General features: G+C 45.5%; 1 protein-coding gene across 4 annotated transcripts in view; it reads left to right on the top strand.

The window, feature by feature from the left end:
* Positions 1–866: 866 nt before the first annotated feature.
* Positions 867–12,796, top strand: part of ACSL6 (acyl-CoA synthetase long chain family member 6) — a 107,073-nt gene continuing 95,143 nt past the window's right edge. For 2 of the 4 annotated variants that reach the window (XM_074960471.1, XM_074960470.1), the window contains exon 1: positions 877–973. In XM_074960471.1, the coding sequence (XP_074816572.1) occupies positions 901–973 (73 nt within the window). In that variant the 5' untranslated portion in view covers positions 877–900. Of the gene's footprint in view, positions 974–6,218; positions 6,370–6,813; positions 6,943–9,008; positions 9,131–12,796 lie in introns of all 4 variants that reach the window. The other 2 variants (XM_074960472.1, XM_074960473.1) reach the window with 2 other exon arrangements.

The raw sequence follows: 12,796 nt of genomic DNA, 5'->3' as shown, positions 1-12,796 counted from the left end.
AGCTTATCGCAGTTTAGCCTGTCTGCTGTACAGGTTTGCCCTAATGCATCTCCATCAAATGTTGAAACCCACAGTCTAACCAAGACATTTTATTTTATTGTCACTGCTACCAACTCCCACACTTTGACTGGCAAAGGAACAGCACATGTGACTTCACCACTGGCCAGCCCTAGAATGTTCTGTGCCTCTGCTCTTTCTGCAAAGCCCTTCTCATACCCAGCAGCTGAGAGATTAATTTTCTGAGACCAGCACGTTCAGGAAAGGATGGAATAATTTATACCCCCAATATGCTTTGACCAAATGTGCACCACACACCATGAAGATCAACTTGGCTCTCTGTTCTCTTGCATAATCCTTCGCCGTATATGAAGACCTGAACATTTCCAGAGGCGCTGAGTGCCTATGGCTCCCATTGGCTCCAGGTGGAGTTTAAGTGCTCAGCAGCTCTGACAACTGGGGCCTTTAGGAGCATTCTGGTGCATTGCTGCTGCAGGGCACCATATTTGGGCAATTTCTTTGGACACGGGTTAAGATATCAGAAACCACCAAATAAAGTTTCTCCCCTTCCCATCCCCTCTTTCCCCTCCCACTCCCCCTTGCTGCCTGGGCTGCTAGGTTTCCAGGGGGGAGAGGGGGAAATCGCTCATGTGCACATTAGTGAGCCCTACCCAAGTGGGATATATTGCCCCCTTTAAGAAGAAGCTAGAGGTCCCAGAGGAAGGGGGATTGCTAAAAATATCATCCTATGCGGTGGGAGTAATTGACAAGCATGCTGTGCCTTGGAGCAAGCGGAGTGGTCGAGTCCCTGCTGGTGCCACTGCCTCAGTCACTGCAGTGAATGTGCTGCAGTCCTTCCCCCCCCCCCTCCCCCCACACACACTCAGTCTCTTCAGGCTGCCCATGCTGCAGCCAGATCCAGCAGGCATGCTCACCTTCTTCCTAGTGTCTGGTGGCTCCATCTGGCTGTTTATGGGTAAGTGCTTCTCTAGCTCTCGCCATTCCTCCTTGGTGTTGCCTTTTCAATCCCTTTCTTGGCATTTATTACTATTCCCTCCCCCCTGTTCTGTATTATTTTTTCATCCTCTCCTTTCTATTATAATCAGAATTAGGCTGCATGAATGTTATATCAGCAGTGGGGATGCTGTTCCGGTCCAGCAAGAGAGAAATGACAGCTCAGGACCTTTACAAATTAGGCCCTTTATGAAATAACCTCTGTGCATTTGTCTTTACTCTGTTTCAGCTACTCAGCACGTTCATATCTTCTCTCTACCCTTCCCCGCCCCCCCCAGCAGTACAGTAAGATTATTTCCGATACCTTTAGAGAAAAAAGAGGCAGAGAGAAACATGCAGTTAAAAGCTGAGATGGTTTAATCCATAGATGAATACTTAATATAATGCTGCATACACGTAATCTGAAAACTGCAGTGAAATATTAATGCAGCTTGATAAAGTAATTATAGCTGTGTGCTCAATTGAAAAGATTACATAATTCATCTCCTCTGATCTCGCTGACTTATTCAGCTAGGTCCATCCTATATAATTTTGTTCAGATAGGGCTTTTTTCTCCTTATTATGTGTGTATGTGTAATGGGGTATGTACATATCTATATAGGTATATATCTAGAGAGCAGAGAGAATATATGCCATATTGCTTTGTTTGAACAAGCAATGACTTAAAGAGTGTCAGATCAGGCCAGAAGAATTACTGCATTCGTGTAATAGGTGTTCTTCTCTTTGGTACTTAAAGGCTCAGTTTTAAATGGTTGTAATCTGCTGCATAGATTCAATATTGAGTACTCCAAATGTGAGGGGTGGGAGGGGGAGGGAAAGAAGATGTTTCTAAGGAAAGGTAACTTCTAATATTTGTGCTTTATTTTTCTGACTAATAATACACTTTTCTCTAGACAAATACAGTCATCCATTAGGAAGAAATACAAAAAGGGAATGGCTTTAAAATGTAGCCTCTCTCTGCAGCATTGGGTTAGATGTTCGAGCAAAAGGCACCAGAAACAGCATAGCTTGCAGTCGTGGTTAGTGCTCATATTTACTCTGCTTCTGTGGTTTCATTTTAGGAAAGGGAATATTTTAATGCTGAAACAAGTGAGTGCCTAATATCACTAGCCTAAATTTTGCTCTCATATATATGCTGGCTACTTCCATTTAAATTGGTGAGCTTGTGTCTGCTTATACCAGGGCCCTTAACCTGTTCCCATTGAAGTCAATGAAAAAACTGGCCCAGTGCTGAATTTGGCCCAGTGGAAATTGCATTTGCGTATCTGAAGGCAGAATTTGGCACAGTGACTTCAGGTAAATATATAAGGCCATGCTAGGGCTGCACTTGTTTTCATAGGCCCAAAGACTGCCCTGAGTTACACTCCTGAATTCACTCGCGTAGAACAGAATTTGGCCTGTGCAGTGAAAGCACATGCTATGCAAGCGTCTCTACCCCGTTCTCCGCATCATCTCCTGTACTAATCAGAAACTGGGGGTTGGGCTCCACCGGTTTGGGCATTTATTTTGCTCAGTGCAGGCTCGTGTCCAAATGCATTTCACTTGTGAGCCATTCAATTTGAGCCTGTGTCCGTAGACGCAAAAGGCTGCTGCCTGAACTCACTATGCCCTGTAATCCCCATCCTATTTTACTTTACCATGTGGAGGTTGACTTTTATCCAACATTTTGACCTCAAATGAATACATTGCCTTTGAAAGGATGAGGCAGCTTTGTTGCCCCTTCGCTGATACCACTACGGAGAAGAAGCAGAAGTGGAGATTCATACTAATCACTAGTAAGCTCATTTGTTGAAAACGTATGTTGGAAAATAGGTATAAATGTCTGAACTGCATTGACCATAGTGGCTTAGCACTGGGGCAGCTGCACCATTGCTTGCTGTTCTGTAATTCATATACTCATTTTTCTAGCGTGGATCCACCCTCTAAGACACCACTTTCAGAAAAAGGCAGGATTAGCAGCTGTGCTGATTTACGTAAAATGCTGCCTATTACCATCCATTGCAGCCCAAAGCAAATGCTCGAATTTATTTCACTTAAGACTTCCAATCTGATAAGAATTGTCACCACAATTGGTTAGGACTAATCTGCTGAGCTACGTAGGCTTTTTAATCTATAATGTTAAACTTCTAAGAACAATTGTACGAATGAAGCAAAATTGAAGCTATTTAAAATACCGGAGAAAGTGATCCAAGAAGAAAAAGCAATGTATAACAAATGGTTCCCTATAATTAGTACAAGCTTTCCATTGTCTTAATGGCTATTCTAGCCATAGTACTCCCACTGTAAGAGAAGTATTGTAAATAGATACTTGACAATTTCCCATATTACTCCAAAATAAAATATGTGCTCATCTGAAGAGGTTTTCACTTTAATAACAGGGACAGTGGTTAGGGCTATCCTGTCAACATCTTATTCCCACATTCAGCTATAGTGGGGCTTCTGTTCATTATTGTACACAAGGTATATGATTCTGAAAAACCCTCTGCCCCCCTCCCACTTTAAGTGGTCTCTGTTTATCCATGTTATTCCTGCAGATGTTTCCATGTTTCAGACATGGTCTCAGTTAATAACTCAGCAGCTAAGGACATTCAGTTACCTTCCCTTTAGTCTATACTGCTATAACTTCCCCCCTTAAAGTATGATGTCTCACACACCTTTCTAAAATAGCCCATCAAAGAAAGAGGTGTGCACATAAAATCAAACTAACAGGAAGAAACACCTGTGCTGCTTGTGACCACATGGGGATCTGGTATCCAATGCTTATATGTTGAGCCATGGCTAGTTCAGGGCCTGATCTTGCAAGCCTTTACTCATGTGCGTAGTCCGTCACGGCCTCGTTAGAGTCCATTTTATATGTTCACAGTAATAGCTATATTCAGTTTCTTTCAAGCTCACCATATTCTGACGTTTGCTGGATGCTAAAACTTCATGCTAGTTCCCACTCGGGGGCGATCCATCCATTCCACCATAGAATGGTGGAAGTCCAGAAACCTTTTTGTAGTCACCAATGTTTACCCAACCAGCCCTTGTCTATTTTGCCACACAGAGTACAGGTCTGGGCCCTTACCCTACCCTATAAACTGACCGTTTGGATCCCACGCCTGGGCAGGTGTCCCTGCTGGTCGATTCTGTGACAAGATCTTAATACAGGGGGCTCTCTACCAACGAGATTAACAAAAACTGCTATGCCTGTCCAGTGCCAACAAGATCTTCCCGAGCTTCTCCCAGGCATAACTATCAACTCCTGAGAGTCCTCTCCCATAGGCAGGGCAGCATCTCTGATTTGCTTTTGTGTTTAAAAGGCTCGTTTAAGGTGGAGAACTCTGAGTTCTAGTGTATTTTTCCTTAAGAAAAGAAAAATTAAGTCAGAATGCATTTAATAAAAAAAGACGATCACAGTTAAGTGAATAATAGTAACTGGGTGTATGTATGGGGGAGCAGAAAGATGACAAGGCCTATATTGTGCTTTTTTCAGCCCCTTGTGCTGATGTCATTTACAGTTAGGCAGCAAGAAAGTGTTCAGTGCTGTACAAGACAAAAATTAAGGGCAGTACCTGACTCGGAGGAGTTCACTGTCAGAAAGACAGATGCATAAATCCAGACATTCTGAGGAAATGCTGACTCTTCCGTAACATCAAAATCATAAGTCATATTTGGGTAGTGAAAGCCTTTGTTTAATGTGGGTTAGTGTCCAGGGGCTTGTGGTGGCACTGGGTCATTCCATGCCAGTGGACAGCCTAGAAGAAGTCACAAAGATGAGAGTGGGAGAAGGAAACCAAAGGGATTGCAAGCCTGGCATCAAGGATAGAGAGAAGGGGAGCAAGGGGCCCATAAGAATTAAGATTGGTTTTGTAGGCCCAGGTGGGTTATGTAGGTCCTTGAAAGCAAGGATAAAGAATTGACATGGTCAAGATGCTAATTTTATCATTTGTGTTTTGAATGGTACTGTGAGATTTGAGGAGACCAGGTAGGAAGAAAATAAATCAGTGAGAATAGCCAGAGCATGGACAAGTGTTTTGGTTGGTGGGGGAGGGGCTACCCTGCCAGAATACCTTGGGGGTGATGATCAATCATTCACCATAATTGGGCCACAACTTCCACTAAAAAATGGTAGCACATGTACTCCCTCCATACTGGCCCAGCTTTGCGAGCCATTGCAGAATGGGGATAAGTTGATGTCCCTACTCCCTTTGAAGAATTTAGCATTGTAGTGTTATATTCTCTGCTCCTTGGGAGTCACTGAGCACAAGGACTGGGATTATGGCTAGCCCATGTGCAGGGGCACAAGATAGAGGGAATTCTTCCTGTGGCTTGTCCCTCTCTCCCAAGGCCAGCCACAAGATGTCCTAAAATATTTTTCAGTTCTTATCTGCAAAGGAGTCAGAAGGTTAATGCTGCAATTAAGCGCCATAGCACAGTCTGGAAATCTCCCTGCTTACCAGAATAGAGTAGCTTGTGGGGTTGAGCCATAATGACTCCTTAAACCATAGTCCCCTGATTAAGAAATATTTTCTGATATACCTTTGGGATTGAAGCTTGGTGGCCACCTGACGTTGTTCAGACTAAGTGATGAAATGATACCTTGAATGATCACTTCTGTCAACAATTTTTTTTAACTTATGCTGCTTTTTAGAGAAAACTCTTGTCATTTGAAGTGGGGATGGTTCCTCAACAGTCTGCCTAGTTGGCTGCTTTGGAGCTTGGGCCTTCAGTCTCCTGGGGTTAGATTCACAAAGGGACTTGAGCATTGCCATCGTCAGCATTACAACACCTAACTCTAGGCACCTAGCATATCACTGGGATTCACAAAGCCTGAGCTAGGGGAAGTTGAGGGGAGATAGACCTGAAGAATGGGATTCACAAAAGTCAGCTCCCCACCTAAAATAGCCAGTGGTAGCTCCCCAAAAGAGGGGAGTGTCCTAAGTCCCGCCCCAGCGCCTCTGTGAGGGAGTTTGACTGGAGTTTGGAGGGCGGTGCCTGCCTCTGTTTGGAATTCTCAGCTGTGTAATCCTCTCCTGGAGTTAGGCATCTAAGGCATTTCTTGCAACAATCCAATGGGGTGGGGGCAGGACCTCCCTTATCATATATTCCCTTATATTTTTAACCCCATTGCTAGGGTACTCACCTGGCTTGTGGGAGACCCTCCATTCAAGTTCCCCCCTCTGCTGGATGATAGGGGATATGAACAGATCTCTGCCATTTCACAGGTGAGCGTCCAAACCACAGAGCTAATGGAGGAACACCTTCAACAGGCGAGACTGAGGGAGCCCCGGATCAGAATATCCCTTAGCCCTGTTCAAATCTTTTCTCCCTCTCAGGCAGAGCAGGCACTTGAACTGGGCATCCCCCACATCCCAGGTGAGTACTCTAACCTTTGGGCTAAAAGTTGCAAGGGAGGTCATCGCCCTCCCCTGCATGGGTATTTTGTGTGGAGATAGGCATACTCCGAGCTTCCCTAATGGATCAAGCCCTGCTGGTGAGTTAGGCAAAGAAACACCTATCTTTCCCCAGTTTGTGAATCACACTGTGGCTTAGGCATCCAGAGAGCTCAAGTGAGGCAGCCCAGAGGCTAAAACTTAGGCACATAGGGAACTCTCACTGCAAAAACTTAGGTGCCAAGTGAGGTTAGGCACCGACAGCATTCGGTAGCAGCTGAGCAGGGGTTTTGTGAATACCAGTGGTGTCTAAATCAAAGACATAGCCTATTGAAGTGCCTAAACTAGTTAGGTGCCTAAACTAATTGTGAATCTACCCCTGGGATCCTCAACAGCCTGCAGGGTGACTGGTGATTTCTGCACACAGGGTAGTGTATCTGCTTCTGTTGTAAGAGGGAAAGAATTGCTCATGCGTGAGATTCCACCCCAAGACAAGGAAGAAAAGAAACCCGAACATGAGGTGGATGCTTTCAGAGACACCAGCACTGGAAAAGAGGTACAGTTTGCCCCATAACTGTGATACCACCTTTTTTGCTGGCACTCTTCACTTTGGAACAAGCCTCACGTGAGCCATCTCCCGCACACTGAACTAATAACTTGCTCTACTCTTAGCAAACTTCTCCCATCCCAACCACCCTGCATGAAACTTCCTGCAGTTTCTGGAGCCAGGTGGAGAATGGTAATTCTGTCTGGCAGAGGATTCTGATATTTCACAACTTGGTGGTGTTCTGATTCAGCATAAACAGCCCCCGCCCCGTCCCCCTCCCCCCACAATTTCAAAATTCTCCATGAAAGGGAACGGAGCCTTGTTCTGGGACACCATGCTTTCCCTGGCTCCAGGCAAGCCTGCGTGGTGGGATGCTGAGGAGCTGGAGTCTGTAAGCCTGGGCCACTGAGGAGCCGTGAGCTTGGGAATCAGGGCTTCCTGGACTTCCAGGCTCTTGGCTCCCTATCATCCTACAAAACAGACCGCTGCTGGAAATATGGAGCCACACTGGCTCACCTGTTTTGGGACTGTCCCAAGATACAATCCTTTTGGCTTGAAGTAGGCAGCAGGATTAAAATGATAATGGATACCTCCTTAAAAATTACTTCCCAGAACTGTGTTTTGGGATCTATCCCATCATTTGGGAAACTCTCCAACTCACGGAAAGCTTGGTCCTCTAGAGCAGAGCTTGTAGCCAAACAACTCATATTGCTTAGATGGAATAGGAGATAGAAGCTGGGCTCAGCTTGGCTGACCTAGAGAACAGGTGAAACAGGGTGGGTGAGGTAATATGTTTGTGGGACCAACTTCTGTGGGTGAGAGAGACAAGTTTTCGAGCTAACTCAGAGCTCTTCTTCAGGTTTTGAAAATGTACTCAGAGAACAAGTAACATTTCCCAGAAGAGGGACCTCAAACAAATTTGAAAAGATTTGGTGTAACTTTTTAGAAACCTTTGATTAACTCCGTCCCACTCCTTTACTTTTTTGTTCTCTTTGTTCTTTTTGCTGTTCTCTCCTCCTGTGGGGGGGAGGGGCGAATGTTTAAAAAAACTTAAGATTATGATTTAGAGGAATACAAAACAAAACCCTTAATGCTATTTGCCTGTACTCCAATATTCTCTCCTATCAGGTGCGGGGCTTATGCCACAAGTCCTCTCTTGGCACTGCAGGACAAACAGTAATGACAATCAGGGCCGGATTAACCTTTTGTGGGCCCAACACCAAACATATTTGTGGGCCCCCATGAGGCATTGGAGCATGGCGTGGGGGAGGACAGTCCCCGGAGCGAGGGGCCGGCCAGAGGCAATAGGGCATGGTACGGTGGGGGCAGCTCCACTTCACCCAGCCTAGGGCAAGGGCAATGTTTACAAACCGGCAATTGCCAGACACGCACTGGCCCACCCGGCTCTGTGCTGCCAGCATGCCCCTTCCCCTCAGGGGTGGGCCCATGCCACGCCGCACAGCCTCCCCGTCCAACACCCCCTGACTTCCTATGCCAGTGCCCCTCAGACCTGCTATGCCCAGCACTCCTCCAGACCTCTCACCACAAATGCACAGTGCCCTGCATTCCACCACTCTGACCAGTGCGCCCCTCATACCCCCACAACTGCCCAACACCCCACGCAAAACAATCCATTCCCTAGCACCCCAACACACACAGATCTCCACTACTACCCACTACCCAGTGCCCTTCCCCACAGCCCCACCACCACAGCTACACAGCACTCCACACAGACCCCCCACTGGCCCAGCGCCCCCCCAGCAGACCCCCTCACTGCCTAGTATCCCCAAACATACAAAATTCCCCCACTGCCCAGCACTGCCCCCACCCTCTCACACTGTTTTATATCCTCTTTGGACATATTCAGGAATTGCTCTTGTATCATCAAATCCCGCATTCCTCCAAAGTTAGTTACAGCCCGTCCGTTGAGCCATTTATCAAACAGATCTGTCATCTGGTTTACATAAGCCACATTGCTTAGTCCAGGTCCTCTCTTAAGGGCTCTAAATTTTACTCTGTAAGTTTCAGGTGTAACTTGAAATTGTTTTAAAACCAAATCCTTGAATTTATTATAGTCAGAAGCCTCCTCAATAGGATCTTATTGAATATGTCCAGAGCTCTTCCAGTCAATTTTGCGACCAACGTGGTCATCTTGTGAACTTCAGGAATTTGATGGAGTGTGCACAGTCTCTCAAAGGTGAGAAAATATTCAGCAATATCACTGGATTCATCATACTGTGGACATAGTTGCTCCCATTTGTGGATTGTTGGGGAAGGATTGTTAGGGTTATTTGGTATATTCTGCTGAGCCTTTGCCTTCTCCATCTTCAATGCATGCTTCTTCTCTTTTTCCTTTTCCTCCATTTCTCTCCTGTGGACAGCCTCCATTTCTTTTTCTTTTGCTTCCATTCCTCTCCTTTGGGCAGCCTCCCTTTCCTTTTCTTTGGCTGCCATTTCTTTTTCTTTTGCCTCCATTTCCATCTGTCTGAGTTCTACCCATCTTTCATGTACCTTTTGTTTTTCCTCAGCTTCAAATCTGGCTAATTCCAGCTTCTGTTGAACAGTGCAGTCTGTCATCCTAACCTCTCTGTTTTTAACTAACTTTACACCCAAGAGTTAGAAAGAAAACAAAACAAACAAACAAAACAGGCTTGTAAAATTTTGCTGTGCTGTAACCTGATACCTTTTTCTCTGATAGCTGTTCTCAGCCTACAGAAAAATCCTTTTGTTATGCCTGGTCCTCTGTCCCCCAGGCAGAGAGACAGAATCTACTGCTGCAATCACCTTTTACAAAACCTTTTAAAATCCTTCTGTGCTTCTGGTTCAAAATAATCTCTGATTCAAAATGATCTCCGGTTCAAAATGATCCCACCACTCTGCCACCATGTCAAGGTTCCTTCCCCACTCTGAACTCTAGGGTACAGACGTGGGAACCTGCCTGAAAGACCCCCTAAGCTTATTCTTACCAGCTTAGGTTAAAAACTTAACCAAAATGCAAACTTTGCCTTGTCCTTGAACTGTATGCTGCCACCACCAGGCGTTTAAACAAAGAACAGGGAAAGAGCCCACTTGGAGACGTCTTCCCCCAAAATATCTCACCAAGCCCTACACCCACTTTCCTGGGGAAGGCTTGATAAGAATCCTCACCAATTTGTACAGGTGAACACACACCCAAACCCTTGGATCTTAGGAACAATGAAAAATCAATCAGGTTCCTAAAAGAAGAATTTTAATTAAAGAAAAGGTAAAAGAATCACCTCTGTAAAATCAGGATGGTAAATACCTTACAGGGTAATCAGATTCAAAACATAAAGAATCCTTCTAGGCAAAAACCTTAAGTTACAGAAAAACACAATAACAGGAATATACATTCCATCCAGCACACCTCCTCTGTGCCCTGGCACTGACAGGCAGGTGGCTGGCCACCAGTCAAGAGGAGCGAGCAGGAGCCGGTGAGTGGAGCCAGGGGGCAGAGAGAAGCCCTGTAGAGAGGAGTGAGTGGTGGGGGCGGAGAGGGGATGGAGAGGAGCCAGTGACTCAGGGTGCAGCGCAAGTGGAGCAGGCTTGGCTGGGGCCCCTTTTGAGTGTGGGCCCGGTGCCATGGCACCACTATAAACCCGCTACTGATGACAATTGCACTTGTTTTACTTCAGGTAGCAAAGATAACTGTAGAATGGATACCGGATAGGGGCAGAGGTCTTGGGTAAAGTTGCTCCATTTTTTATATAGTTATCATTCACAGTAAAACCACATTTCAGACGTTGATGTGTGAGCAAGCAATTTACAACATCTTCACGAGAAATGGCTACATCAAACAATTCATCAGAAAAACCTCATTTAGTTGGGAAACTTAAAACACACATAAACATTCTCTTAGATATTTTCTCTGTTACAGGTGATGTGTGGAGGTCAAATGGGGTCATAGTTTTTAAGGCCACAAGGGACAATAGGTCATCTAGTCTGATCTTCTGTGTCTCACAGGCAATTAAATTTCACCCAGTCACCCTTGGATTAAGTCCAATAACCAGGGCCTCCCAGAGGATTCAGGGAGCCTGGGGTCTTCGGCGGTGGGGGTCCTTCCACTCCAGGTCTTCAGGGCACTTCGCCGAAGACATGGAGTGGAAGGACCCCCGCCACCGAATTGCCGCCGAAGACCAAGAGCAGAAGAAGCAGTGCAGCGCAAGTGGAGTGGGCTTGGCTGGGGCCCCTTTTGAGTGTGGGCCCGGTGCCATGGCACCACTATAAACCCGCTACTGATGACAATTGCACTTGTTTTACTTCAGGTAGCAAAGATAACTGTAGAATGGATACCGGATAGGGGCAGAGGTCTTGGGTAAAGTTGCTCCATTTTTTATATAGTTATCATTCACAGTAAAACCACATTTCAGACGTTGATGTGTGAGCAAGCAATTTACAACATCTTTACGAGAAATGGCTACATCAAACAATTCATCAGAAAAACCTCATGTAGTTGGGAAACTTAAAACACACATCCGCCGAATTGCCGCCAAAGACCAAGAGCGGAAGAAGCGGTGGCGGGTCCTTCACTCCGGGTGTGTTCGGCGGCACTGAAGGACCCCCCGCCGCCGAAGTGCTGCCGAAGACTCCCGTGGGGACCCCTGAAAATGCTTGTGGGGGCCCCAGCAGGACCCGGGGTCTGGGGCAAATTGCCCCACTTGCCCCCCTCCCTGGGCGGCCCTGCCAATAACATATGTTTGATGAAATCATACCTTCCAGAAAGGCTTCCAGTCTAGATCTGAAGATACCAAGAGAAAGAGAACCCAATACTTGGTAGTTTGTTCCAATGCCGAATCACCATCACTGTTAAAATAAAAAAGTGTCTAATTTTGAATTTTAATTTGTGTCGATTGAGCTTCTTGCTATCGGTTCTAGTTATTTCTGGATTAGCCTCCTAAAGCACTTAAGCGCTTTAGAAAAATTGACTCCTAATGAATAAAAATGTAATAAACCTAGGTTGCTCATGGACCATCTATAGTCCGATATGTATAGAAATTATTGGGTAACTTGGAGTAAGGATTGCTTTTGGGTTAATTAGATGGTTCTTCATGGAAAATTTGGAAAGCAGAAAAAAGGGTTAATATCACTGTATGCCTCACTTGCTCTAGATTATTTAACCGTCTCTGTATGTAAGCCATTGATCTGAATGAATTCTCTCCAGCTGTCTATTGACCTGTGGGAAAAGATCGCATAAGCAGACAGTATTTGCATAAACACACCTAATCTGCCTACAGTGATCAATTGGCATATCTGCTTTAGCAAGGTGATCAAGTTTGGTTGTTTTGGGCTAAAATTCTCTTAAGTCGTGGATGCCGGGGTAAGGAAATGTAGTTACCCTTACTGCATGACTAAACTGTACTTCCTAGGCCCTAACTGAAGGGTCACCTAACTGAGGGGTAGTAAAGTAAATCTAAGTGAAGGTCAGAGGGGGTGGGATAGGAGAGGGCTCTGTTTTAAGGCTCCGAGGTGCTATTTGACCCTTCCCCTCCAGAGTGTAGAGATAGAGCTGATTAGATTCAGTTAAGAGTCCTTGTCTCTTCTTAGTGACTACTAGGGCTGAATGCACCGATAGACTGGTCTAGGAGATTGAGTCTTCGGTCCCGTGAGGGGACAGTGTGCTGGTGAAAGACACTGTAAAGGAGGCAGCAGCAGTAGGGAGGTTCTCCACCACCCTCTGAAATCACTAAGAACTTGGCTCCACATACATCCTCTATCTCTATTTTAATCACAATTGTTAACAAAGTGAGATAAATACAACAAAAGGGTGGGGAGTCTCTGTGTGCTGTTTCTGTTGTTACAAAGTATCGCTTTGAGTCCAAAAACCAAGAGAGCTCCCTCTTAATTA

The sequence above is a fragment of the Natator depressus genome, chromosome 8, assembly GCF_965152275.1.
Source record: "Natator depressus isolate rNatDep1 chromosome 8, rNatDep2.hap1, whole genome shotgun sequence".
Classification (NCBI taxonomy): Eukaryota; Metazoa; Chordata; order Testudines; family Cheloniidae; genus Natator; species Natator depressus.
The sequence above is the reverse complement of the archived record's forward strand: the minus strand, read 5'-3'. Positions and strand labels throughout refer to the sequence as shown.